At 39.9% G+C, this 27,503-nt stretch overlaps 1 protein-coding gene across 1 annotated transcript in view; it reads right to left on the minus strand.

Annotated features, from left to right (window-relative positions):
• Nucleotides 1-27,503, minus strand: part of Amfr (autocrine motility factor receptor) — a 40,645-nt gene that overhangs the window by 5,008 nt on the left and 8,134 nt on the right. Inside the window, exons 3-12 of the mRNA XM_076838807.1 lie at nt 24,599-24,763; nt 22,991-23,143; nt 19,511-19,551; nt 19,214-19,346; nt 16,947-17,080; nt 15,999-16,109; nt 11,737-11,927; nt 9,909-10,012; nt 1,573-1,707; nt 273-356 (exon numbers count right to left, since the gene is read on the minus strand). Of these exons, the coding sequence (XP_076694922.1) occupies nt 273-356; nt 1,573-1,707; nt 9,909-10,012; nt 11,737-11,927; nt 15,999-16,109; nt 16,947-17,080; nt 19,214-19,346; nt 19,511-19,551; nt 22,991-23,143; nt 24,599-24,763 (1,251 nt within the window). The remainder of the gene's footprint in view (nt 1-272; nt 357-1,572; nt 1,708-9,908; nt 10,013-11,736; nt 11,928-15,998; nt 16,110-16,946; nt 17,081-19,213; nt 19,347-19,510; nt 19,552-22,990; nt 23,144-24,598; nt 24,764-27,503) is intronic.

Below are 27,503 nucleotides of genomic sequence, written 5' to 3' on the forward strand. Positions count from 1 at the left end.
AGGGAGTGTGCGCCTTGGTCCACCCCCTGGGAGCCCAGGACCTGGTACCCTCACTCAAGCTGAGGGAGGCAGCGCTGGCCCGACGCCTAGGGAGTGGGCTGCAGCCCTGGGTGCAGAAAAGGCCTGCCCACAGGTACAGCTTGGTCTCCCCCTCAACAGAGACAAACATGGAACCCTTGCCCATTTCACCAGTGTCAAGGGTGAAGGTGACCACTGGCAGGGTCCACGCCACTCCTCCACAGTCCATGTGCTCTCTAGTGGGCCACTCTTACCTGAGGGGAAGCTTCTCCCTCCTCCTGGTCAGTGCTGGGCCTTTCCATAGGACTGTTCAAAGCAGGTCTGATGCCTTCTGCCCGCTGCAAGACAAACAGGACAGCGCCACTCAGAATGAAATAATAGGCACAGGGAAAACCTGGGTCCAGAGGGAGCCATGGTCCCCAACACAGCCTGCAACCTTAGCAAAGCCTAGAGAACAAAAGAAACTGAAATGCTACAAAGATAACACAAGGGAGCCCAAGGCCCAAACTGCAGCTCTCAGTGTGAGTTAGTAACTGGCCCCACGTGCAGGTGAGCTTTCAATAACAGTAACTGCCCACAAGGAAAATAACGATAGCAGCAGGTAACACTGAAGAAACACTTAACCTGTGCATGGCACCAAGGAAAATCCTGAATATTAATCTTACCCTCTGGAACAGGCTCTGCAGTTCCTCACTTCAGCCATGTCCCTTCAGGTCTCAGCACCTCCTCGCAGGCTGGCCAGTGTCTGTTCTACTACCTGAGGACTCTGTAGCCACGTGGGGCAATTCTGCCACCTCCAGAGGCAACCAGCAGCCAAGTCAAATAGCTGAGAAGTGGAGATTCCTAACAGCCTATTTGACTCCAAAGTCCATGCTCTTCACCTTTTCAAAGAGTTTCAACTTTCTGAATTTTATTAATAGATTTTTTTCATAATTCTGTATACTGAAATTGAATCAATTTTTTTGTAGATTATTCCTTATACATTCCTGAGTTCTACCAAAAAGCTTATCTATGTTAATATTTCTTGGAACCATCAAAGAGGTTATGTGATAGGCCAGGAGAGCTGACCTTTTTAGTACAAGTGTAATAATGTACAAGGATGACTAGGGACAGATGGCATTATCTCCTAGAGCAGGGTCTGCGAACTACAGGCCCAGGGCCATGTTTACCCCTCTGCCTATTTTTATAAAGAAAGTTTTTCTGGATCACAGTCTCACTTGTTCGGAACAGACTATATGCCCACAAAGCCTAAAATATTATCTGCTCTTTACACAAAAAGTTGTCCACCTTGTCCGATGCCACGACCTCCTTGACTGGCAAAGGCAAGCTTGCTGGGGTGTGCATCTGTACAAAAATTTATCCACAGACCTTTATCTTTATCTATGATGGGTCTGTTCTCATTCATAGTTTGAAAAAAGTGAGGGAGTTTATAGAAACTCTTCAACAAACTATAAATATAAACATTCAGTTATTAAGTAACCGAAAAAATTAATCTAGAGGAATTAACCTTTGTGAAGACAAAACCACCTGTCATGCTTAAAATCCAAGTTTTACCTGTGTGGGAAAAGGTACTTGAATCCGTCCCTCTAAGATGTTGTCTGTTGTAATTTCCACTGAACGCGTCAGCTGGAGGTCCTGCAGCACCAGGTGGTATGGAACCTGGGGGAACATCTCCTGAATCTGATGAGCCTGCAGGAACACACAGAGCCCTCAGCAAGGTCCCTCTCAAGGTTACTGCTGTGGTCACAGTACATGGCAGGCTCTGGGCACCACATCCGACATGCCTTGAAAGGACAAGTACAGAGGCCACCTCCACATGTAGATCACCTTCACACTGTTGTCCCTTTAGTACAGCTCCAGGATACTAGCATTAATTTCAAAATAGAGAGCGACAGAAATCAAGCTGGATCCCAGGCAGGCTCAAGTAGAATCTTCTAGTTTTAAAAAGTATTTATTTTAAAGCTCAGTATATCTTGGGTATAAAAAGGGGCTTTCCTTTAAGATGTTAATTCCTAAAAAGAATAAACTTCTGATACACACAACATGGATGAAATTAAAATGTATCATGTTAAGTGAAAGAAGCCTGGCTCACACATGATTCTCTTGATATGACACCTGGGGACAGGCAAAATCAACAGGGAAGAAAACTGATGAATGATTGCCAGGGATCAGGCACAGTGAGATGTGGAGGAAGAGGAATGGATGTGTTCTGTATCTTGAGGGTGTTGACAGCTACACAAGCACACGAGTGGTTTTTACTGTATGTAAATTACATTGCAATTTGGGAAAATATGATTATAAAGAATGCAAACTCCTAATATTGCCCTGGTGCTACAGTCCTCAAACTGTATTCCAGAAACATCTCAGTTCAGTTAGGGCTCAAGGCTGGGCGTGTGTGTAGCAGGGACAGACAAAGGTCTGGGCATGCTACTGCCCATACTTTCATCGAAACAGTTCCAGATATTTTTAGTATACGTGTATTTATTTCACAAATGCTTACATTCAAGGTTTTTACCTGTGGGAAAGTCTCACTGATTAAAAGAAAAAAAAGAATGAGTGGTGGGGAAAATTCGCTTTAGGAGCATGTTAAACTTGGGACACTACCCCCAAGGAACACACTGCTGCACCCACAGACAAAGGGAGGACGTGGCTCAGCATCAAGGCCTTGAAGGAAGAGATGAGCAAAACCAGCACAGGCTCTGCTCAGAGTCACCTGGCAGTGGGTGCCAGCAAGACAAATAGTATCCAGAAGGCCCTGGAGCTACCACAGCTCAGTGGGCCCCTTTTTAGAGTTGATGCAGTTTGGGTGTCTTTTAACCCAGGTCCAGTCTAAGCCAATGAGGGAGGAACTCATAAGAACCTTTATGCTTTATGATCAGATAAAATTCCTCTCAATCCTCAAACAGCTTCCTCCTCATTCCCCAAACAAAAAATGCCTAGGAGTCATTTTTCTAGTCTAAATCTTTTTTACCACAAAATCCAGTAAGCTAAATATTGGGTCTGAATAAAAAAATGCAGGGTTCCAATAAGTCAGATGTGCTAAAAATAGTTTGTTTCAAATCATCAAAGAACTGGAGAAAGAACAGCCAGGCCCTGCCTGAGATCTCTGAACACACCAACTCCAAGAAGGCCCTGCTCACGAAGGAGGTACACACCCATGAAACAGAGTGATCCCCTGCAGAGCCTCCTCAGTACCCACACAGGGCCTGCCTTGAGCCCCACACTCCATCACGGTGCTACCCTCACTTTCCCCTGGCTGAGGGGTTCATAGAGACTGCAGGAGTCATCAGAGGCCATGTCTCCTTTTCTTTATTCACTGAGATCAAAACCATTTACGGATGGCACAGTGGTACACACCTGCAATCCTAGCTACTTGAGAGGCTACAGCACGTTTGAGGTTAGCCTGTACAACGTAGTGAGATCCTGCCTCAAAATAAAATTAAAAGGGCTGGGGATGTAGCTCAGAAGTACAGCACTTACCTAGCACATGTGGAGTTCTAGGCTCAATTCCCAGTACCATCAAAAAAAAAAAAAAAAAGATGTTTTAAAAATTTACTTTTGGGGGGCACTTTACCAAAGAGCCACATCCCAATCCTTTTTGAGACAGAATGAGACAGGGTTTCACTAAGTTGCTGAGATTGGCCTGGAACTTGCAATCCTCCTGCCTCAGTCTCCCAAAAGTTGCTGGGATTATAGGCATGTGCCACTGTGCCTGGCTAATAATGACCATCTTTAGGTATATAGTTTAAACAATATGCATATTGTTGTTCAACAGACCTGACGAGCTTTTTTGTCTTGCAAAACTCAAATTCTATCCACTGAACAGCAACCCGTTCCCTCCTCAGTCTAGCCCCCAACAACCTGTTCTACTGTCTGAATTCACCTTCTGTAAATACAATTATACAACGTCTGCGTTTTGTGACTGGTTTATTTGGCTTAGCACACTATCCTCAAGGTTTCTCCTAGTCACAGCAAGGGCCAGAAATTCCTTCTTTTTTAAGGCTGAACAGTGGCGTGCCACATTCGACCTGCTCATCTTTAATAGGCATTTAGGCTACTTCTGCCTCCTGCCTACTATGAACCAATTCTTTCTTTTTAAAACAAAGCTCATGCCCAGCCTGCAGCTACCTCCATCCCTCTTCCCAAACAACAAAGTCCTCTCCTGCTCTGGTCCCCAGTCCCACACTCCATTCTCAAGGGCTTTGCTTTCAACCAGCTCTGCTATCTATTCTGCACATCAATCTCTGCTCCTTATTCACATATGCTTTAGACTCTAGCATTAAGAACAGACGCTGGGAAGAAAACTGAAACGAACAAAGTGCTGCAGGCTCACTGTGAACAACTGAGGGCTTAAAAATCCGGGGACCTGGAAATTAGGACCGCTACTCCCCACCCCTAACACACACAATACTGTGAGATTTGCCTTCTGGAGCTCTGCCAGGTTCCTCCCCTAAGCTAAGAAACAGTCCTCCACCTTCCAGCAGGCGCGGGGGAAGAAACCTCTACGAAGCTCCCCAGTGCACCCCTGCTCCACAGCACATTTCACCCAGGAGAAACTAGTTAACCAGAGCCCAACCGATCAGGGGGGACAATACCCAACTCCAGATGGCACTAGCCTTCCATGTAGGTGAAGGAAAACACCTAAATCCAGCCCTCTCCAGCTGCCCTGTGCCTTCCAAGGCCCCTTCTAAGGTGGGTTGAGGACAATGATGAGAGGCACTTGAGACACTCAGCTCAGAGGCCAAGCTCACCAAGATTGGGACCCGATCAAGGACTAGACCTCTTCCCCTTCCCCATCTACATTAACCATGCTTCTCTGAAATCAAAGGCTTCAAATGGCTTTAACTTCTGAACTTAGAATGGAGACTGAGGGGCTGCCCCTGACCCAGTGTCCCAAGAACCCGAGGCTGGGATGTATTTCTGATTAACAAGCCATATCCTTGTCTCCCGATTTTCTGTCCCTTCAAGCCTCCTTGATCACTGAGCCACATCTCAGCCTTATTTTGTACTTTATTTAGAGACAGGGTCTCCTGAGTTGCTTAGTGCCTTGCTTTTCCTGAGGCTGGTTTTGAACTCACGATCCTCCTGCCTCAGCCTCCAGAGCCACTGGGATTACAGGCGTGCGCCACACCCGGCAAGCCTCCTCTCCTCTTCTAAGAGTTTTCTGCATCCCTGAGTCCCCGAAGATGGAGATTTGAAAAAGGAAAAGGTCACCTCCATCTTCCTCAAAGCCAGCTTTGAATAAAATCTGTTCCCTTGTCATCCTGCCTCCCATGTTTTAGTGGAGCATGTAGAGCAGAAGTCTCCTCCTGAGTTTCACCTTTTGCATGGTCCATCATGTCTGGCTATGAAGATGAAATCCTAGGCTAACTAAAAGACAGAAAGCAATCTGAAGAGACAGAAGCGGACATGGCAGGGATGCTGAATTATCAGAGTGGGAATTTAATTGATGATTAATTTCCACACTAAAATGCTATATCCATCAGAGCCCTGATGCATGTGCTAAGTAGACAGCAGGAAAGAACACATGGGCAATGTAAGCAGGGAGAGCCGGAAATCCTGAGAAAGAGACAAAAGGAAACGCTTGGGATCAAAAATGTAACAGAAATGAAGAATGCCTTCCTAGGCTGACAGGTGCAGGAAGAACCTCTGGGCTTGAGGATGTAGTGCAGAAACTGAAAACTGAAAAACAGAGTCAAAACTGAAAACAACAGAGCAGAACACCTGAGGACTGGGGGTAACTATAGAGAGTAAATCTGCATAATGGGGACACTAGAAAAAGAAAGAGAAAGGAACAGAAAAAGTATCTGAAACAATGCCTGAAGTCTTCCTCAAATTAATGTAGACACCAAATCACAGCTCCAGAAGCTCAGAGAACACCAAGAAGGAAAAATGCCCAAATCCAACACCTGGGCATATCATTATCAAACTACAGAAAATCCAAGATAAAGAAAATCTTGGAAGAAGCCAGAAGGGAAAATCAGCCTATCTATAAAGGAGCAAAGAAAAGAACTACATTCAACCACTCAGAAACCACAAAAGCCACAGTGAAGTGAAATATTTGAGAGAAAAAAATCCAACCCATAACTCTGTACCCTGAGAAGCTATCCTTCAAAAGTGAAGAAGAAATAAAGACATTCTCAGACAAACAGAAATGGAGGATGTGTGGCAACAGGCCTGCCTTGCCAGGAGGGCTGCAAGAAGCTCTTTAGAGAGAAAGAAACTGATGGAGGTCAGAAACTCAAATCCACATAAAGGAAGGAGGGGCATCAGAAGAGCAAAAGTGAAGGTAAAATAAAAACTTTCACTTTTCTTACTCTTAGTTGATATCTAATAACAATTTGTTCAAAATAATAGCAACAATGTATTTAATTATGAATGTTTATGATGCATATATATGATCACATAAAGGTAAAAGCAATGAATGACAGAGAGGGAAGGGAGAAATTAGACTGCTTTGCTGATTTCAGTGGCACAGGTCTGCAATCTCAGCCACTCAGAAAGCTGAGGCAAAAGAATCAGAAGGTAAGAGGCTAGTCTTGGCAATTTAGTGAGACCCTGTCTCAAAATAAAAAGTAAAAAGGATGGGGAACATGGCTAAGTAGTAAAGGAACCCTGGGTAAAATCCCCAGTACTAGACAGAAAGAGAGAGAGAGAGACAGGGAAAGAGAGAGAGACAGGGAGAGAGATAAATGTCAGTTCTTCCCAACTTGATCTACAGAATCAACATAATCTCAATCAAAATCCCAGCAAGCTATATTGTGGATATTGACAAACTGATTATTGGTAATCCGACAGGCAAAAGACCCAGGATGGCTGATACCAAGTTAAAGGAGAAGAAAAAGTAGGACCTGACTACGCAACTTGAACAAGACAATACTGTATGTGTGAAAGTACAGACAGACAATGGTACAGAATAGAGAACCCAGAAATAAACGTACATAAATAAAGTCAACTATCCTTGAAAAAAGAACAAAAGCAATACAATAGAGCAAAGATAGCTTTTTCAGTAAATAATGCTGGAGCAATTGGACATCCACATGCAGAAACATGAATCTAGACACAAACCTTGCACCCTTCCCCAAAATATAAACCTAAAATATACCAAAGACCTAAGTGTAAAATGCAAAGATATAAAGTTCCTAGAAAATAATACAGTTTTTGAGGAAAACTAGATGATCTTGGGTATGGCAATGACTTTTTAGTTACAACACCAAATGTACAATTCATGAAAGAAATAATGGATAAAATGGACTTCATTAAGGGGCTGGGGTTGTAGATCAGTGGTAGAGCACTTGCCTAGCATGTGTGAGGCACTGGGTTCAATCCTCAGTACCACATAAAAATAAATAAAGGTATAAAAAAAATTATAAAAATGTTTCTAAAAATGGATTTCATTAGAATTAAAATGACAATGTCAACAGAATGAGAAAACATGCCACAAATTGGGAGAAAATATTCACAGAAGGCACATCTAATTAATAACTGTCACTCAAAATATATAAAGAAGGACTGGGGTTGTAGCTCAGGGTACAGTGCTTGCCTAGCATGAGTGAGGCACTGGGTTTGATCCTCAGCACCACATAAAAAAAATAAATAAATACAATAAATGTATTGTGTCCATATACATCTAAAAAATTAAAAATATACATATACAAAGAAATATAACACTCAAAAAAAATAGAACACAATCTGATTAAAAGCTGGGTCAAAGACACCCCCTAAAGAAGATATACAGATGGCAGATAAACATGAAAAGTTGCTCCATATTGTATGTCATCAGGAAAGTACAAATAAAAACTTTGTACACAGAGTTTTTGTGTAGCGGTACACACCCAGTAGAGTAATCAAAACCTGGAACAGTGACAACAAATGCTGACAAGAGTTTGGAGCCACAGGCGCTTGCTCTCATTGCCAGCGATAATGCAGAAGAGTAGTTACTCTGGAAGGCAGGTGGGCAGCTTCTAACAAAACTAAACATACTTTTACCATTGGATGGAGCAGCCTAAATTTATCTAAATTTAGATAATTTGGAATTTATCTAAATAAGTTAAAAACTTATGTCTCTATAAAAACTTGCACACAGATGTCCAAATATAATTACCAAAACCTGGAAGCACCAAGATGTCATAAGTGAATGGATTAATAAATGATTGTACATCCAGATAATGGCATGTCATTCAATGCTAAAAAGTAATGAGCTATCAATCCATGAACAGACATGGAAGAACCTTAAATACAAACTACTAAGTGCAAGAAGCCAATGTGGAAATTCCTCCAGCCTGTTTCTCCCCAAGGCTTACCCAGCTCAGTACAAGGTACCACCATCTACTTAGCTGCTTAACCAAACCCAACCCTACCACTTCCCCCAATAAGTACTCCCATGTCTAAATCAAGCAGCATGGTGCTGTCAGTTCATCTAACAAAAGTATCTTAAATCTACTTTTCTTCTTTATTGCTAACAACCCTGTCCAAGTCATGGCAACAACCCCCTAACTGGTCTTGATGCTTCCATTTTTGACCCTCTGTAATTCATTTTCCTCCTAGAGGTAAAATCATTTCTGCTAAATGTCTTGTCAATCCTGGGAGAGGGAAGGGGTTGCATAAAAAGCTTTGAACAGCTTTCATTGTAAAAATTTAAACTTAACTGTAGCCAATAACAGTCTGTCTGACCTGGCTCTACAATCTCAATTTTCATCAGAACCTCAGCCTCCTAACTGCTCCACTCCAAGCATAGTGACCCCTTTAACGGGCACTTCCTCACCTTTGTACCTACTGTTTCCAATGCCTCCTTCCCACGGATCTGTTGCCATCTTGTCCCTTATGACTCATTATTAAGTTTTATCTCATCAGAGAGAACTTCTGCAAATGCCTCCTTCAACACAGTCTTCACTCACCCGCTGACTGCACTGCCTGCCTTACCGTCTCCAGAGTACTGATCAGCACCACCAATTATCTTACTTGTTTGTGTTTATAATCTTCTCCCCAACAGAATTTACCCTTCTTGAAAGTAGAACACCTGTTAACCTTAGTGACACTGCAGGTGCTATGCTTAGCACAACTCAGTTAAAAAGGCTTTAGTACAAATTATTTTGATAAAGAAATTAAGACTAATGCATGAATAGAAAAAATAAATGATCCAATGACTTTCTGAAGTATTGGCCAGGGCTAACCAGGTCTATCCAGTACAGACCCTAATCCAAGCAGGCCAAGGTGATTTAAATTTTTCTTTTTTTTTTTTTTTTGTACTGGAGATTGAACCCAGAGCTTCATACATGCTAGGCAAGTGCTATAAAGCAGTTTGTGTTTTAAGATTCCTGCACATATTCTAACAATGAATTCTAGACTTCAATAATAGTGACACATTATTCTCCATTATTCTAAAAGAAAATCATAGCTTTGGAAAATACAAAGAAATGTAAAGTATCTGAACAATCTCCTTGAACCAACAGTACACCATGCACAACTATGTGTATGGGTACATACACACTTATTTTGGGAGTGGAGGGACAGAATGCAAAAAACATACTTGGCAGGCCCCACACAATTTATAGTAAAAGGTACATTGTGCCTGTAATCCCAACAACTTGGGAGGCTGAGGCAGGAGGATTGCAAGTTCCAGCCCAGTCCTACCAACTTAGCGACCCTCAGCAATTTAGCAAGATCCTTTCTCAAAAAACAAAATAAACAAAAAAGAACTGGGGATGTAGTTCAGTGGCAAAGTGCTTTTGAGTTCAATCCCTAGTACCAAATAAAAAATAAATGAATTCATTCTCCTCCCAGAGCAGAATAAGATCAACAAAGTCTCTGTAAACTCTGCAAAAACATTCCAAAGCTTTTCCCTCCCTCCCAATTATCAGTTAGCTTCTTAATGCAGCTAGAGGTCCTACCATTGCATTCAGCTGAGAGTTGCTCGCCTGCGTAATGCCAAGAATGTTGGTGGTGTGCATTACTTCCACTGAAAAGCTTGGCAGCCAACTTGCAATCCGGGACCCTAAAACAAACCAGAGTGCAACACAAGTTTTAGAACCCTGAGTCTTTTCCAGTGGTATCTTCTCTAGGTCACCACTCTCTATCAGCTGGTACTCACTCAGGGCTGGGCCAAACAGTTCACATGGATTAGTTCACTTAGTCTTCACTGAAATCCACCTAGAGTCAGAAATATGACTCTAGTTCCCCACTTGGTGTTTGGTGCCCACAGTGCTTAGAGGTTAATGAGTGCATTTTACCTCATGTCCAAGATCACAAAGTTTAATGACAATGGCCAGGATGGAAACAGGCAGCTGGGTTCAAGAACCACTAACTAGCCTTTCCTGCTTTCCAGGGGCCCTTGAACCATTCAACCCCCAATCCACTCCCTTGGCCTAGAATCCAAGGAAGGATTCCACAGCTCTATAGCTGCTACAACAGATGAGTTTCTTCCTCATATTTGCACTTACACAAAATACTAATCATTTGGAGACATCATTTCACAATTACTTTCATGTTGCATTTTATCCTCAACAATGTGATTTAAAGTTTTGACCTTGGTTTTCTGATTCAAAAATCTTCTCAAAGAGTTCTATAACACAGGCTTGTGAAAGGCTGCCATTTCTCTCATTTCCCTAATGAAAGGAAGCCCAAGATACAGTGCTATCAAGCAATGGCTATACAACAACTCCAAATCAAGCTGTACAGGTAAGGTGCTACTTCATTTCTTCACAAAGCAGCACTAAGGCACAGAATGTAAAATCAAGTTAAATGGCCATCTCCAACACCTTGTCAGATAAAATGCGCTCAATAAAAAAAATGGATACTTACTTCATATACTTACAGGGACAAATAAAGGTGACTATTTGTTTGTTTGGGGTTTTTTTAGGGATAATCACTCATAATAATGGCTTGCATAAGCCAGGATCCATCTCTAAGATCTCCTAGTGTAAATGAACAATGACCAACCATGACCAGCCCTTAAAACCCCTCCAGTACCCAGGCCTAGCCAGCTCAATCTACTCTCAGCCATTCTCCCTGAGCCTTTTAAGGACTGCACCCACATGCCACCACGCCCACTTTACTCTACCCTTGGAGATTCCAATCAGATCCCAACAGCACCATTACCCCCAGCACAAACCCAAGGATGCCTGTTTTATAGCAATATCAGAAATGGGAACTTAAAAGGTGGTCCCAGAGCTGACAGAAACCAACAACAGCTCAATGTATGTCAATTAAGGAAAGTGGATCGATCAGCCCTCAATAGTGCCATGGCCTTAGAATTTAAGTGTGGTTTTTATTACAACTCTTTTCAACAGTGTAGGAAGCAAAATATTCCTATTTTATGGGAAAAGCAACAGGGTTCCAGTTCTGATTCTGTTTCCAATACTCACTGGAAAGCTACTCTATGATTTTGCAATACACACTTACGAACACACCAATGCAAAAAACCATTAACAAAGGTTTACTACTAAACTGGCAAAGTGGACTCCTCAAAATCATGGTTGGTTCAATCTTACTGCCTCCTCTCCCCACCTCCACCACACCCATTATGACAGAATCTTAGCAAACTGCATGGCACAGAAAAATTCTTCAGTTTTCTTTCTCCATCCATCCATTCTCAACACTTTCAATTAAATGGAAAGAGTATATTAAACTGATCTGTAGGCAGCTATTTTGAATTCAAACAGCTTCTCCGTAGGGGATAAAACCCCATGGGCATAGTTTTATAGATTGAAACCAACTAACCATCAAAGTGGAAGAAGTGATTGTGCTGGTTTAAGCGAGGTCTGCCTTCAGTGGCTGCTACGGGAACCAAATTCTCATCCAAATTCTCTCCTTGATGATCTTCTCTGGCACGATTATTGTCAGCAATATTAAGAGACATTCTGCATGTTGGACAGGATGTATCTTGTTCTAGCCAGGAACGAAGACAGGAGCTACCAAAAAGTCCAAAATAAGACAGGTGAGTGTGCTCAGTTTTTCCCTACCATATTTTGTGAGAATTCCCCAGAAGTACTTTGAATTATCAAATGCATTCCAATTTTATTCTCTATTTGCCATCAGTGAGATATAAAGTTGAAAAACACTTGTGGACATTAATTCTTTACCCTACTTCACTAATACACCTCTCTAGCATGTCCTACTGTGGGCATTAATTCTTTACTATGCTTCAAGCTCCATCATTCCCGGTCCTGACCCCTGCTCAATGGGACTTCACAGCATGGCCCGCCATCTGCCTTTACAACTCAATTTGGTGGCTTCAAACTCCATGTTGTTGAATCCTCCAACATCCTGGCCTCTTATGTCCTTGAGTCATCTGCCCCAATGATCTTTTCTTTCACTTTGCTTTAGCTATTCACCAAAGTGGTCATAACCTTGGCCCTGTTTTCAAACTTTTGATTTGGGGGAATCTCTCTCACTCACTCACTAAAGCTCCTTTTATTCCAAATCACTTCTGACAAGACCTGACTTGCTGAAACCACCGATCCAACTTTTTTGGCAGCAAGACAACCTCTCAGGTCTTTTCCTTGCTCACCCTCCTCCCTAGCTGTAACATCTTCCTTCCACGGAGCACCTCTGTCGCCACCCTCTACTTTTCACATTCTGCTTTTCCAAAAGGGCTGAAAGTTCTTTTCTCCTCTCTCGGGAGATGATAATGCCCTAAGTATAGCAAATACTCAATAAAATCTTGTAATGACCATTAAGAAGAAAGATACTAGAATATGAAATAGGAAATATAAGACCTGGTCCCAACTCAGCCACTCCCCACCTGCGTGACCCAGGCAAATCTTTCAATCTTTCTAGTCAGGCCTCTCCAGTGACAAATGAGAAGGTCAGATGAAGTGCTCTCCAGTCCTTTCCCATTTTATAGATTTGTTCTCTGAGAGCTCAGAGACACTGAGTAAAAATGTTATCTTTTTCTCAAAAATATCTGTCATGTTTGCAAAGTTACAAAGGATGACCTCACTATAACATGATGATCCCCAGAGAAAACATATTTTTCTTCATAGCTATAATAATATTCTATTGAAGAACTATTTCTCCTCATTCTATATATGATACTTCAATGTAATTATATATTACTGGACTCTGAAATCTACCAAAAAATATCTTTTATAAGCAACAAATTATCTATTTTTCTGCTGGAATCTAGGCAGTTAGTTTTATCACAAATTAAAATTAAAATTAATTTGCCTTAGTTTGTCATCACACCATCCTCTCCCACTCAAAAACTAAAGCCATGCAGTGAAGGCCAAGAGGATGTTCCAACAGTGGTTTTCTCACTCCAAAGTGTTTTACAATTAAATTCCAATTTTAAACCACTATTATTTCCTGAGTCAACCATGGACCTTCTTGGGTCAAATAAGAAATTATTTAGAAAATACTTTGAGACAAATGAAAATAAAAACAGAACATTCCAAAACTTTTGAGATAGAGAAAACAATGCTCAATATATTAGCTCAATATCTAAAAATGCTTTTTTAAAAAAACCTCTCAAATCAATAATTTTATATGAATGGAACCGAAAAAGAACAAAATAAATCCAAAGTTAATAGATGTACCTAGTGTAGTCAAATTGACAGGACAGAGAATGATTCACAAGGGCAGAGGGCAGGTACACTGTTTCGGTTTGGGAAGATGAGAAGTTCTGGAGATGGATGGATGGTGAGGTTTTATGTAATAAGACTGCACTTAACACCACTGAACTACACATATAAAATGGTTACAATGATAAATTTTATGTTGTGTATATTCTGCCACAAAAATTAAATAACAATCACTAAAAAACCAAAAAGTATCACAATGAGATATCACTTCACACTCATTAGGATGGCTATAATTAGAAAAATAACAAGCACTGGTGAGAATGTGAAAAACTAGATCTCCATACATTACTGATAAAAATATACATAGGTGCAACTGCTGTGGAAAACAGCATGGCAGCTCTTCAAGAAGGTAAAGGTGGGATTACAATGGGACCCAGCAATTTCACTCCGAGCTATCTACTAAATAGAATTAAAAACAGGTTCTCAGATACATGCTCGAAAATGTTCATAGCAGCATTATTCACAGAATAGTCAAAAGGTGGAAAGAAACCAAATATCTATCAGCGGCAACTATTTATTACAGAATTATTTAAAGCTAGCCATAAAAAGGAGTGAAGTATTGCTATAACTTGAGCAACCTCAAAAGCATTATGCTAAATGAAAGAAGTCAGTTACTAAAGGCCACAGACATAAGTATGATTCACTTTATATGAAATGTCCACAAGAGGTAAATCCATGGAGACAGAAAGCAGACTGGTGACTGGCTGTCAGGGGACAGGGAGGGAAGAACCAGGAATGGTTACCCAGTGAGTATGAATATTATTCTGGGGTGATGAAAAGTTCTGAACTTAGAAGTGGTGGTGGCAGAACACCACAAATGCACTAAACACCACTGAATTGTACACCTTAAAGTGGCTGATTGTGTGTTATCTGAATTTTACTTCCATCAAAGTAGTTGTGGTCCCAGCTACTCAGGAGGTTGAGGGCGGAGGATCACTTGAGCCCAGGAGTTCAAAGCCAGCCTGGGCAATGTAAGATAAGACCTGATCTCAAAAAACAACAACAAAAAATTTCTTCTGGGCTAAAATACACTCTTACTCTTCCCAACTAGCTACAGAGCTCCTTTGGAACTATAAAGTTTCTGAGAAATGTGTGTAAATTCCCACCTTTCCAACCTCAATGAAGCCAACTATTCGGTAACTCTATGGTAACTGCACAAGTTGTAAAACTAGGAGAATCCTGACCCCTTTATTCCTCTTTCCCCCATAGCCAATCTAGCTCATGTCCTTCTAATCCTTGATAAATCAGTCTACTTCAGTCCAACTGCACTTCTCACACAGTAGTTCAAGCTCTCAACATGCCCTGAACCACTGTGGCAGTCTATAACTTGTCCCTTAACCTCTTCAGGCTGCATGTCTTATACACCATCCCCAATTAAAGCCTTCAATGGCATCTACGCCCGCTTCCAACCTCCCCCTTGGGCCACATTCCCTGCTTCTCCTGCCTCAGTAAACACTCCTCCCTCTTCCACTGAGTTCCAGGCACCAGGTTCTCTCCCAGTTCCTTCAACACAACACATTCCCTCCTACTATAGATGCTCTCTGTCTCACATCTCTCCCACCGAATCCCCTTCCCAGACCTGACTGGGGCTCATATTCAAGTCAGTTCCTCCAAGTTTGAGTCAGATTTCTTTGTTACTCACTCTGAAGAACCATGTTCCTTTCCTACAGAGCACATGTCAATATATTCATCCATAAATATATCCAGTTAATCCATGATTGTCTCATCCATTTGACTGCAAGCTCCACAAAAGCAAAAACCATGTCTGTCATTTCTATTTTATCCCAGAGCCCAACACAACACTCAGTACATAAAAAGAAATGTCTGTCACTACATTTATTGAGTAGGACATTACAGTTTCAAAGCCCTACTGATATTAAAAAGAAACATGAAAATTACTGAAAATAGAAAATAAGAAAGATTAAAGATCAAAAATTTCTCAATACGCAAAACTGACTGCAAAGGGCCTAAACATACCTCAAGATCCACCACCAAAATCAAAGCATCAAATCCATCAACAAAGCCCTGACAGAGATCTCTGAAAGTAACAGATCTACTTCAATCTCAAAGGTTTATAGAAGAGCCTGTTTTGCAACCCTTGCCAACAGTCACGGTTCTACAGGCCATTTAGTGGTCCCCACCTCAGACCACTGCTCTGGGGTGTGTTTTATGCTGCTTTGGGGACATGTGCAAAATGTAAAAATATATACTCTCTTCCCCTCAGTTAAGTAATAAGCTGTTTTAAAACAAGGATTCCCAATATTTTCTTTCAACTCCATGACCAGTGTGAGGTACTATCTCTGTTCCTCTGCTGGGATTATCTTTGAGCCCAGGGACAAAAAGCACCCACAAGTCCTGGACAGAACACCAGTACCAAGAGGCCCTTCATGAAGTCCCTACTTGTGGAAAAGATGTCCGCAGGGCAGTTTCCTTGCAGCCTGCATGGAGTCCCAGCAGATGGCACAGTCATCATTGTTGACAGCCAGTTCCTCTGGAGTTGCAACTGCAAACCTGTAAGAAACAAAAGAGACCCTATGGAATCTCTGTAAATTTTACACACGTAAGTGTACACTATTCTACAGACTTCATCTTTATAATGGCACAAGGACAGAGGATCAGTAAAAAACATTTTGTTCAACTTCACAGACCTTCAAGGAACAGTTGGCTCAGGTTAATGATCTCTCCAGGGCACATTTTTAGGCAAATCAAGGAAATAAGACCCCAGAGACCCAAACTATTCCCCAGAAACAAAAAAGGACGACCATTAATTGTGCAGCTTTATACTTGGCTTAGTCTTAGGTTAGGAGTACCTTCTTCAATGTGTACGAGTTGTGTGTGTGTAAACCCACCTTTACAAAATAGAGGGCAGAAGTCCAGAGAAGCTTCCATTTAATATCAATGACAATAAAATAATGATGTAATAATATGAACCTAATATCTCATAGAATCCTTCCGACAATTCTAAGCAGAAAGTTCTGCTATCCTCTATTTTAGGGATGAAGTAGCTGGGGCACAGGGAGTTAATAAACTACCCCAAATCACCCAGAGCTAAGTGGAACTCACATGGAGGCAGTTTGATTCCAGAGCCTATACTCTTCCCCATTCAGTTAGCAGGTTATAACACCAAGTTCTGACAGAATAGGACTTGTTATTCTTTCTTTATTTAATATTTTTTAATTGTCAATGGGCCTTTACTTTATTTATATGTGGTACTGAGAATTGAACCCAGTGCCTCACACATGCCAGGCAAGTGCTCTACCACTGAGCCACCACCCCAGCCCTAGGACTTTTTATTCTTAAAGAGCTAAAATGAGCAAACTTGGGCAACATCAATTCGCTCTTACTTACCTGGCTTCCATGTTCCCGACCACACGCAGATAGTTCTTGTGCCGACGGATTCGACGCTGCACCTCATGAAACAGGTAACGCAGCTGCATAAAAATGACCAGGCTGGCCATGGATAACCAGATGTTGCCAAATAACTGAAATAGAGAGAAAACAATAAAATACACAATAAAAATGCACATGAAGTTGCTACTGATGAAGGTACTGCATGCAATAGAAACTCTTAATGATTAGTGAAGGTGAACTGGAATAATCTTTCAGGACGTTATTGCATATATCTATTTCATTACCCTAAACAATGTACACACCCTCTGCCACAATCTTTCCTGAGCAACTAATCAGAAACTTAAAAGCTTTATGCAAAAAGATGTCCATCCATAGAATTATAAAAGTATATATGAAAATGAGCAAAATGCCCAGCAGGAGAACAGTTAAAGTGTAAATTCATACACTGCAATATTATAGACACTAACTCTTGTTTATTAATTATAATACACAATTGTATGATAATAGTTCTAAACATCAATTAGTTGGTAAAATAATATTTGTTGAGTGAAAAAGTCAGGATATACCTTGAAGAAACTAATGTGATTTTTTAAAAAAATTATACACAGTTACGAAACAGCAAAAACAAATACAATCTAAACAGCCCACTTTGGAGTTTGGTTAATTAAAACTGATAAACCTATATGATGAAATTTTTATCCTGAAGGTATTCAAATGGTTCAGAATATTTGTTGCTAGCACAGGAAAATATTTGTAATTTATTAGTTTACTAAAACTAAACTTGTTTAGGGATATATCAGTGATGAAGAGCATGCATGAGGCTCTAGGTTCAATTCCCAATACAATCATTCCATTGATTAAACTATGTAGAAAATAGGATCTGTCAGCTGGGCATGGTGGCATATGCCTGTCATCTCAGCCACTTGGGGGGCTGAGGCAGGAGGAGGATCACAAGTTTGAGGAGAGCCTCAGCAAATTAGCAAGGCCCTAAGCAACTTAGTGAGACTGTGTCTCAAATAAAAAAATAAAAAATAATCCCTGGTACCAAAAAATAAACAAACAAAAAAATAAGATCTCAATGTATGATTACATGTTTTTGACTATATAAAGTAACATATATAAAGTAAAATACAACAAAATGTTAATGGTTATATCTGGGCATTTTCACCCTTTTTTGGTGTGGAGGAAGGAAAGTTTTTTTTTTTTAAAGTATATTCTCAAAGTTACTTTCAAAAAGTAGACTTAAAGGGCTAGGGTTGTGGCTCAGCGTTAGAGTGCTCGCCTAGCATGTGGGAGGTCCTGGGTTCAATCCTCAGCACCACATAAAAATAAAATAGAGATATTGTGTAAATCTACAACTAAAAAACAAAAACAAAAACAAAAGTAGTATTTTTTTTTAAATCACTGAGCTATATCCCCAGCCCTTTAAATTTTTTGATAACAGGGTCTCTCACTAATTTTAGCTTCAAATTTGCAATCCTTCTTTCTTAGCTTCCCAAATCACCAGGATTACAGATGTGCACCATTGTCACAACTAAATCCAATAATTTTTAAATATTATTTTTACAGGCTTACAACATAAATGAATTGCCTCTCAACTAGGTTGAGTCCTGCCATTATTACTCACTGAAGTGCTCACTAATGAAGCAGATTTACAGCATTATAATTTCTTTCTCGGCAAATCAAGGTAGGAATTAAGTATAAGAACTTTTTTTTAATATTTATTTTTTAGTTGTAGTTGGGCACAATACCTTTATTTTATTTATTTATTTTTATGTGGTACTGAGGATCGAACCCAGGGCCTTGCACGTGCTAGACGAGCGCTCTATTGCTGAGCCACAACCCCAGCCCCAAGGACTTTGTTTTTAATTAAAAGATACAAAATTTATGAATTCTTGAAGTAGCAAACATGGGAGGAATTCCCATGACCACCTACAAAGTAAACACTAAATTGGAGAAGCCACAGAAATTAGAGAGAGGCATCTCCTTTAATTTCATACTACAAGAATGATTTATTGACTTGGTCAGCAGAGTTAACCAAGTCTCTTGGGACAGCAATCACTTCCTGTTCCAGGTACCAGCCAGAGCAATTCCCCAATACTGCTTTACACCCAATGGCAAAAAGAGGAGAGTGCACGCTACAGTCACTTTTAAGTGGGTCATCTATATTTTATTCCAAATATTTCATTTTTTAATATACAAACCTGGGTTCCTGATTCTGAAAGTCTAAGCCTTCAGTCGGAGCTCTTTCCAAGGGAACTTACCAACATGTGAATGTGGTGCATGAGGTCCAGGGACAGAAGAGTGAGCTCCATGACAAAATCGGTATAATAGACGTAGGTTCCCTTGCCTTCCCAGGTCCCTTCATGGTTGAGGTCCCAGAGGTGAATTACATACCTACAATACATAAATAGAAAAAGAGAAAAACATGTTAAATTTACCAACTGAATGTAGTTTAAGGACATTATAATTTGGTCATTTCTATGTATTTTACATCTATTACAACTTAAAGCTAACCAAATGAGTATATCATCTCTCTCCCCTCCCAAATTTCTACTCACCGTAAAATCACATGGGCTGTCCTCACTGTCACAAGAAGAGACTATAAAAGATAAGCATTTCTCAGTTCAGTTAAAAAGCATCAAGTTCACCAACCATTTATTTTCTCTGCCTCAAATTTTCATGAAATGTTTTCATAACCTAGAAACCCAAATTTTATTGAGCATGTTCTTGTTCATAGGTGACGACCAATTACAGCACCTCCTAGAGATGCCTCCTACAATCTTGAGGTTTGTCCTAGTACTATGACAATCACTTCCATTTGATATAACAATAAGTCACTATAAATGATTGCCCAAAAAGGTGTGTGATTGCTTGGGGATACTGTAATTCAAAATAGAGTTTAAGACACTACTATCTTAGACAGGAGCACCTACTCACTCCTATGTGCTTTGTGTACTCCCTTCCTTTGTCTACCAGAAGAGAATAAAGTAAATCAAAATATGAGGCTCTCTTAGTAATTGGGTTTTTGTTTTTTTTTTTGGTACTGGGGACTGAACCCAGGGTTACTTAACTACCGAGCTGCATCCACAGCCCTTTTTCTTTTTCTTGTGTTTTTTTTTTTTTTTTTGTACCAGGGATTGAACTCAGAAGCACTCAACCACTGAACCACATCCAGCCCTAGTTTGTATTTTATTTAGAGACAGGGTCTCACTGAGATGCTTAGCACCTCACCATTGCTGAGGCTGGCTTTGAAGTCACGATCCTCCTGTCTCAGTCTCCCATGCCACTAGGATTACAGGCGTGCACCACCGTGCTCAGCCCTTTTTCATTTTTTTTTAGAAAGAGAAAGAGAGAGAGAGAGAGAATTTTAAAATTTTTTTTAGTTTTCGGCGAACACAACATCTTTGTATGTGGTGCTGAAGATCGAATCCGGGCCGCACACATGCCAGGCAAGCACGCTACCGCTTGAGCCACATCCCCAGCCCCCCTTTTTCATTTTTTATTTGCTAAGTTTCTCAGGGCCTTGCTAAATTGCTGAAGCTGGCCTCAAACTTGCAATTATCCTGCCTCAGCCTCTCAAGCCACTGGGATTATAGAAGTGCACCACTGCATCCAGCTCTCATGGTATTTTTATTATGAAAATGAACAGTAAGAAAAATTTTCTCTTAACCAATTGGAACGGAATTTGTTTTGAGATTAAACTCTCATTTTTAAATGGAAAATATTTTATATGAAGGCAAAACACTATGAATATTAAAAAAAACTCAGTTCAAAACATCAAATCTATAGCATGCTAAATTTTCTTAAAAGAATAAACAGCAACAAGCTGAATAAAACTATATACTATAGTATGACCCAATAAACCTAATTTAAATCTACTTATTTGGGATTGTGTCATTTTCAAAGTTTGGCCTAATATTAACTAGAAGCTAAATAACAAACAAACAAAAAAAGGCCAACATGAGGTTCAAATTGAGCTTTATAATAAAATGTATCTAAAGCAAACTAAATAATGGAAGTCAGTGTAAATACAGTTTTAAGCAGATCTTTTCCAAGAGGAAATATAAATGCATGCCTTTCATATGTAGAAAAGCATTCAACTAGTATTGCAAATTTTTTTTTATTTGGTATCCAAATGCTCTTTCCTAATTTTTACACTACTACATGGTATTCTGAAATGAACACTATGAAGCGAAACTAATTCTAACCCTGCTCTAACAAATTCCCAATTGGTAGTTCATACTTAACTTGTTTTGGTATTATCTAATTAGCATCAACATATCTAATACCACAATCCTTTCTTATCGACAGGACATATGTCTAAGATCCCAGTGAAGACTAAACCCACAGATAGCACTGGATCCTACATCTAACCATCCTAAATGCCCTGAAGCACTGCTATAAAGTACAATAGTACACCTGTCCTTCTGTGTTTTATGCCTGGTGCCTCCTTTGCACCACTACTCACTCTTGCACGTTGGGGTCATTATTAAGTAAAGTAAGGGTTACTTGAACACAAGTACTGCGGCAGTTTATCTGACAAATGAGAAGGCTGGTAAGTGACTAACTGGTGAGAAGCACATACAATGTGGATATACTGGACAAAGAGATGACTCATGTTCCGGGAGGCATGGCAAGAGATTTCATCATGCTACTTGGAAGGATGCACAGTTTAAAGCTTAAGAGCTGTGGGGCTGTGGGTGTTAGCTCAGTGGCAGAGCACATGTAGTCCTAGGTACAATTCCCAGCACCAAAAAAAAAAAAAAAAAAAAAAAAAAATCAACTTAAGAATTGCTTATGGAATTAGCCATTTAATATTTTCAGACTGGTTAACCACAGATAATTGAAATCAGAGAAAAGTAAAATCACAAATAAAGGGAAACTATTATGTTTTATTGTTTTTAAATAATGCATTTAAAGGTAAGATAAAAGTAGTTTGGTCTTTGGGCTGAGGAAAAAGCAAACACAGCCAACATGAATTTAAGGACATATAAAAATTTAGGTTTCCACTGAACAGAAATTGGTATCTTCTGGAAGGTTTAAAAAAACTAAATCTTGTTTTGAATTTTAAAATATTCCTGGAGGACTGGGGTGTACAAGGCCCTGAGTCTGATCCCCAACACAATAATAAAGAAATTTTTCTTCAAAGTATAGTTTGCATATTTATTATTCTGTAAAATTTTAATTTATACTCTAGTTTTTTAAAAAATTGCTGGGCATGGTGGCACAAGTGAGACATGAGGCTGAGGCAGGAGAATCACAAGTTCAAAGCCAGACTCAGCAACTTAGTGAGACCCTGTCTCAAAATAAAAAATAAAAAAGGGCTAGGGGTGTAGCTCAGTATAAGTGCTCCCTGGGTTTGATCCCCAAGACAAAAAAAAAAAAAAAGATGTTTCATTTATCACCACTACCAGGTGTTTATAACATCTTAAGGGGATACTCATCCTACTCCGGAGCCAGAGGATTTGTATTGTGCCACTTGCCACCCTGGAACCTCAAACAATTCATTTTACCCTCATGCCTCAGGCTCCCTGTCATAAATAGGAATAATAAAAATGAGTCAATACATGTCAAGTATTTAGAACAACCCCTAGCATTTGGCAAGCACAATGTAATTGTGGGGGAAAATAATTATTTTGTTAGGATGTAGCAAGGATTACATGAAATACCACAAAAGCATTCAGCACCAGTAATCAACCGAAAAAAAAGGAACTCACTAAATGCTTGTTAAAATGAAAGATCAAACCAGGCGCAGTGGTGCACTCTGGTAACTCCAGCTACTCTGGAGGCTAAGGCAGAAAGAAAGTTCAAGGCCAGCCTCAGCAACTTAGTGAGACCCTATTTCAAAATAAAAAATAAAATGGGCTTGAGATGTAGCTCGTGGCAAACACTCCTAGGTTCAATCCCCAGTACCAAAAAATAGATAAAATTAAATTAAAGATCAAAGCCATCATTTCATGGGTGAAACCTATCAATAACCCTCTAACTTCCTAGAAAATGCAAATATAATCAGATCAAGTCTGTGTTCAGCATCTTACCTCTGCAGCCATGAAAGCCAAGGTGTGCATTCCATGGGTGTAGCCTGTGACACAGCAGACAACTGCTAACCCGCAGCAGGAAAGCAGCATAGCAATCAACAGAGACAGGACTCGCCCATGGCTACTCATTGGTGTAGTGGGAGAAAAGGAAAGCTGAAAGGAATAGAACAGAAAGGTAGCTCATTCTTCTTCACAGCAGTGGTAAAACGCACTGAGAAACACGGTCAAGCTTGGCATCTTCGTGTATGGACACAAAAAATATCCCACTATTATACAGTAAAAATTCTCCAGGGACTTAAATATGAGCATAAGCTGCTAACACAGGTCTTTATCATTTACTTTATGAAATATAATAATATGCATTATACTTTTATCTTATATCTTCCTACCACCAAGATAAGCCTCTAGAAGCAATTTTCCAAGGATACACAATTATCTTTTGTAACATTCACCAGACTCAGAACAGTGTCATGTTCTGTTGTTTCTTTCTCAATCTTCACTCCCACCCCCAAGTTCACTTCTAGTAGTAGTCTGTTAGTGCTAAGACATCTGAAATGTAATCAGGTGCAGATTTACCACTATTAAAATGCTATGTTAATATTATGCAAGGAAAGGCAATAGCCTGAAAAGAAGGCCTGGAGCTGCAACTCCTGAGGTAGCAGGTGTAGATAACAAACCAGTTTGGGAGGTTAGAAGCTCCTATTTGTGACGGGGAACAGAGGCTGAATTGTAAAAGAAGTAAAGCCTTTGAGAGTGCAGTTAACTCAAACTGAAGTGGAAGGGTACTTCAACAGTGAAGACTGGGTGAAGACAGGGCAAAGGAGGCCCTGGACCGGGTTTAACTGAGGCAGAAGCAGGAGCATGCTTACTCAGGATCTGGTGCAGAAGCACAGGTGAGGGAGTGCCCCTGCACGGTTCTGCCCTGGAGTCAAGGCAGCTCCCTACCCACACAAGAAAGGACTCTCTTCTCTAATCAGGGACACTGAGAGAGCCAGAATGGTCCTGGCCCACAGGAGAAACACTATAAACTAGACAGGAGAAGAGCTCCAAGAGCCAGGCTGGTGGTGCATGCCCGTAATTCTAGCTACTAAGGAGTCTGAAAGCAAGGAGGATCACAAGTTTGAGGCAGCCTGGGCAACAGAGTGAGATTCTGTCTCAAAAAATTAAAAAAGAGCTACGGATGTAGCTCAGTGCCATAGCACCCGTGAGTTCAATTCATATTATCCTAAAAAACAAACCAAGAATCAGGGTGAAGGGAGGGCAATGTGAGATAAGGAGAACAGAAAATACACAAAAGAGATCGGATTTTATTCAGTGTATATGCCAAGGTTTCCTTGCACTGCATGTGCAGTTTGGTTAGGTGAACTGACTCCACTCAATTATAATGTAACACACTACCTGTGGGGCTGGGGAGAAAACCTCCCTGGGAGAGGAATAATTCTACATGGCAGCAGCAGATGTTCCTCAAGAACAGGCAATGAGTACCTGACCCAGAGTCTGCCCCTTGAGAGCTACCCCAAACATGCCCACGGTGGCTCATTCATATTACACAATTCACACCTGGCAAATGGGTGACTAAGCCAGCAAAGAGCTTGACTAAAAACTCACATATTCAAATCGGTCCTTGCAGAGCTGAACCATCAGATGCAGAAAAACAAGTCCAGCAAACCACAGGCACCACATGACCACCTCTTCCACCGTCTGGACATTCAGCACACCAAAAATGAAAATGAACTTGTAGAAAATAAAATTCCAAAACTTGTCTTTGAGGTGCTAAAAAGAAAAAGGGTTATAACAGTGAATACCAACACACCTAACGCAGGTTCCACACTTCACTTTTAAAACACTAGTGCACAAGGAAACAGAGGGCAAAGAATAAAAGAAGTGAGATATCCAGAAAGTAATTTGTAAACTGTGGGTTATACCCTGATTTTAGCCATTAAAAAGGTAATAATATCAGTCTACTACCTTGGTATTAAAAAATAAAAATATTTTCTACACATAGTAGAAAAGAACAGTAAGGGCAAGAAGTATCATTTTCCATAATTCTGCTCTCTGGCTTCTGAAACAACTGAAGATTATATTTTCTTTAAAAGAAAAAAAATTCTTTGAATTAAAAAAATAGTACATGATCATTTGCTAGTCCATAATAAGTATGAAAACTCCCAAGAAAATTAAAATATAAACAATGCTTTAACATTTTTATGCACTTATCTTCCTCTAAAGTACAAAATAAATCAATTTTTGGACAGTGCTTTTATTCATTCACCTATCACATCGTGAGAACTTTACCCGTCAATATATATTTTAATGTTTCCGCCATTCAGAAAACATTGTAATGAATAGCTGTGTATATATCTACTTCATTACCAAATCAAAGATTATTAATATCTTTATGATTTCTAACAAGTAATGGTCACTTGGTTCCCAATATTCACTTCTCTGGTACTCTTTTCTGAACTGAAGACTTCTAGTTTTAAAAAATCTTCATTCGGAGCTAGGGATGTGGCTCAAGTGGTAGCGCGCTCGCCTGGCATGCGTGCGGCCCGGGTTCGATCCTCAGCACCGCGTACAAACAAAGATGTTGTGTCCGCCAAGTACTAAAAAAAATAAATGTTAAAAAATTCTCTCTCCCTCTCTCTCACTCTTTAAAAAAAAAAAAAATCTTCATTCCCCTAACAAAGGGGGAGTGGAAGTTAAAGGAGGTATAGCCTTACAAGATATTAAAATATACAATTATCTAGCTTTCTATGGGGCTGGGAGGGAACTGGGTGAAGAGGACAGAAGCATGACTTCTAAGTATACTTTTTAAAATTTTTAGTTGTAGACAGACACAACACCTTTATTTATTTTTATGTGGTGCTGAGGATTGAACCTAGTGCCTCATATGTGCTAGGCAAGTGCTCTACTACTGAGCCACAACCCCAGCCCTTTAAGTATATTATATATAATTTTGAACCAGGTAAATGTTTTACAAATTTAAAAAAAAATGAAAACAGAAACAACTGAGCTCAAATGCATGACAAACTGACAACATGACTATTAAAAACTAATAATTGTTTTTAGGCTACTCTGGGGTCTACCTCATTTATCAAGGGGAAAAAATGAACTAGAGAGAAAAATCAAAGAGTATCCCCTAACTCTGTCCACCAAAAAAACAGGTATCCCAGCAGCAATGAGCACAAATATAGATTTTGGCTTCCAATACCAATCCCCAATAAAATAAGCTAGGAATCTTTGGTGAATGTCTATTTCCAGAGCTGAAGCAGGAAAAGTATAAGATGGACCTAGATATTTTGTGCCCTTGTTTTGAACTTTGGCTCTGCAACCTAACAGCTGGGTGACCTTGGAGTGGTCATTTAACATTCCTGTGCTTTATCATACAACATACATTTCATAACTTGTTGGGGAGTTAAATAAGTTACTATATATAAAGTGCTCTAAAAAGTAATAATAGGCATTAAGTGCTCAAAAATTTTTTTAAAATAACTTATTGCTATGAATTTTTACTTAAAAAAGATTTTAATATTTGAGCCAGGCACGTTGGTAGGTACACACCTATAATCCCAACAACTCAGGTGGATGAGGCAGAAGGTTTGCAAGTTCAAGGTAAACCTCAGCAACTGAGAGAGACTCTGTCTCAAAATAAAAAATAAAAGGAGCTGGGAATGTAGCTCAGCAGTATAGAGTCCCTGGGTTCAATCCCCAGTACCGGGAGAGAAAATATTTTAATATTTATTGCATTTTACATTTTAAATATTGAATGTCTTTGCCTCTATAATTACTTCTTGAACCTTAAGCACAAACAGAGCAAACCTATATTAATTCTTTAGAGTTTTAAATCAAAATGGTTCTTTTTTTTTTTTTTCTCTTCTTTTGCATTGCTGAGGATCAAACTGGGACCTTCTACATGTTAGGCAAATATTCTACCATCAAGCTACTCTTTCCAGCCCTTCAAATAGTTCTTAATGCTCCTGAATGATTTTATGATTAATGAATCATAAAATTAGCCAACCCAGAACAGTATGAAAGATGCATTCCATACTGAAAATCCTGAAAGTGCTGGATAAAGAATATGCCCCATTATCATCATCTCTACTGAGAGAAACAATCTTTGAAACACTCTAAGGTTATGTTTCCTGTTCATTTCCACCTGATAGCTATCATTTTAGGGAAAACAAAATATTTAAGGCCCACTGGGGCCAGATCATTCCACAGCAATTAGATGGCTTGCCTCTAGCCTGACCAATTTCTGGCCCACAAATACAAGAAAATTTGAGGGAAAATTTGAAGAAAGAAACATCTGAAAGGTCTATTGTATTTAGAAAAATCTTTTCTTTCTACTGAACCCATCTGGGAGAGCTCTGGAATTGATATTTTGGAGAAAGTGAATTAAAAAAGTATTTCATTAACAAAAAAAATCTCTGGGAAAATAGAATAGTTCTGTTCACCACAGCATACAAGGGCTCAACCAGAGAACCACACTGCAACTCTAAACCAGGCCCAGCAGACT

Source organism: Callospermophilus lateralis, chromosome 18 (genome assembly GCF_048772815.1).
Source record: "Callospermophilus lateralis isolate mCalLat2 chromosome 18, mCalLat2.hap1, whole genome shotgun sequence".
Classification (NCBI taxonomy): domain Eukaryota; kingdom Metazoa; phylum Chordata; class Mammalia; order Rodentia; family Sciuridae; genus Callospermophilus; species Callospermophilus lateralis.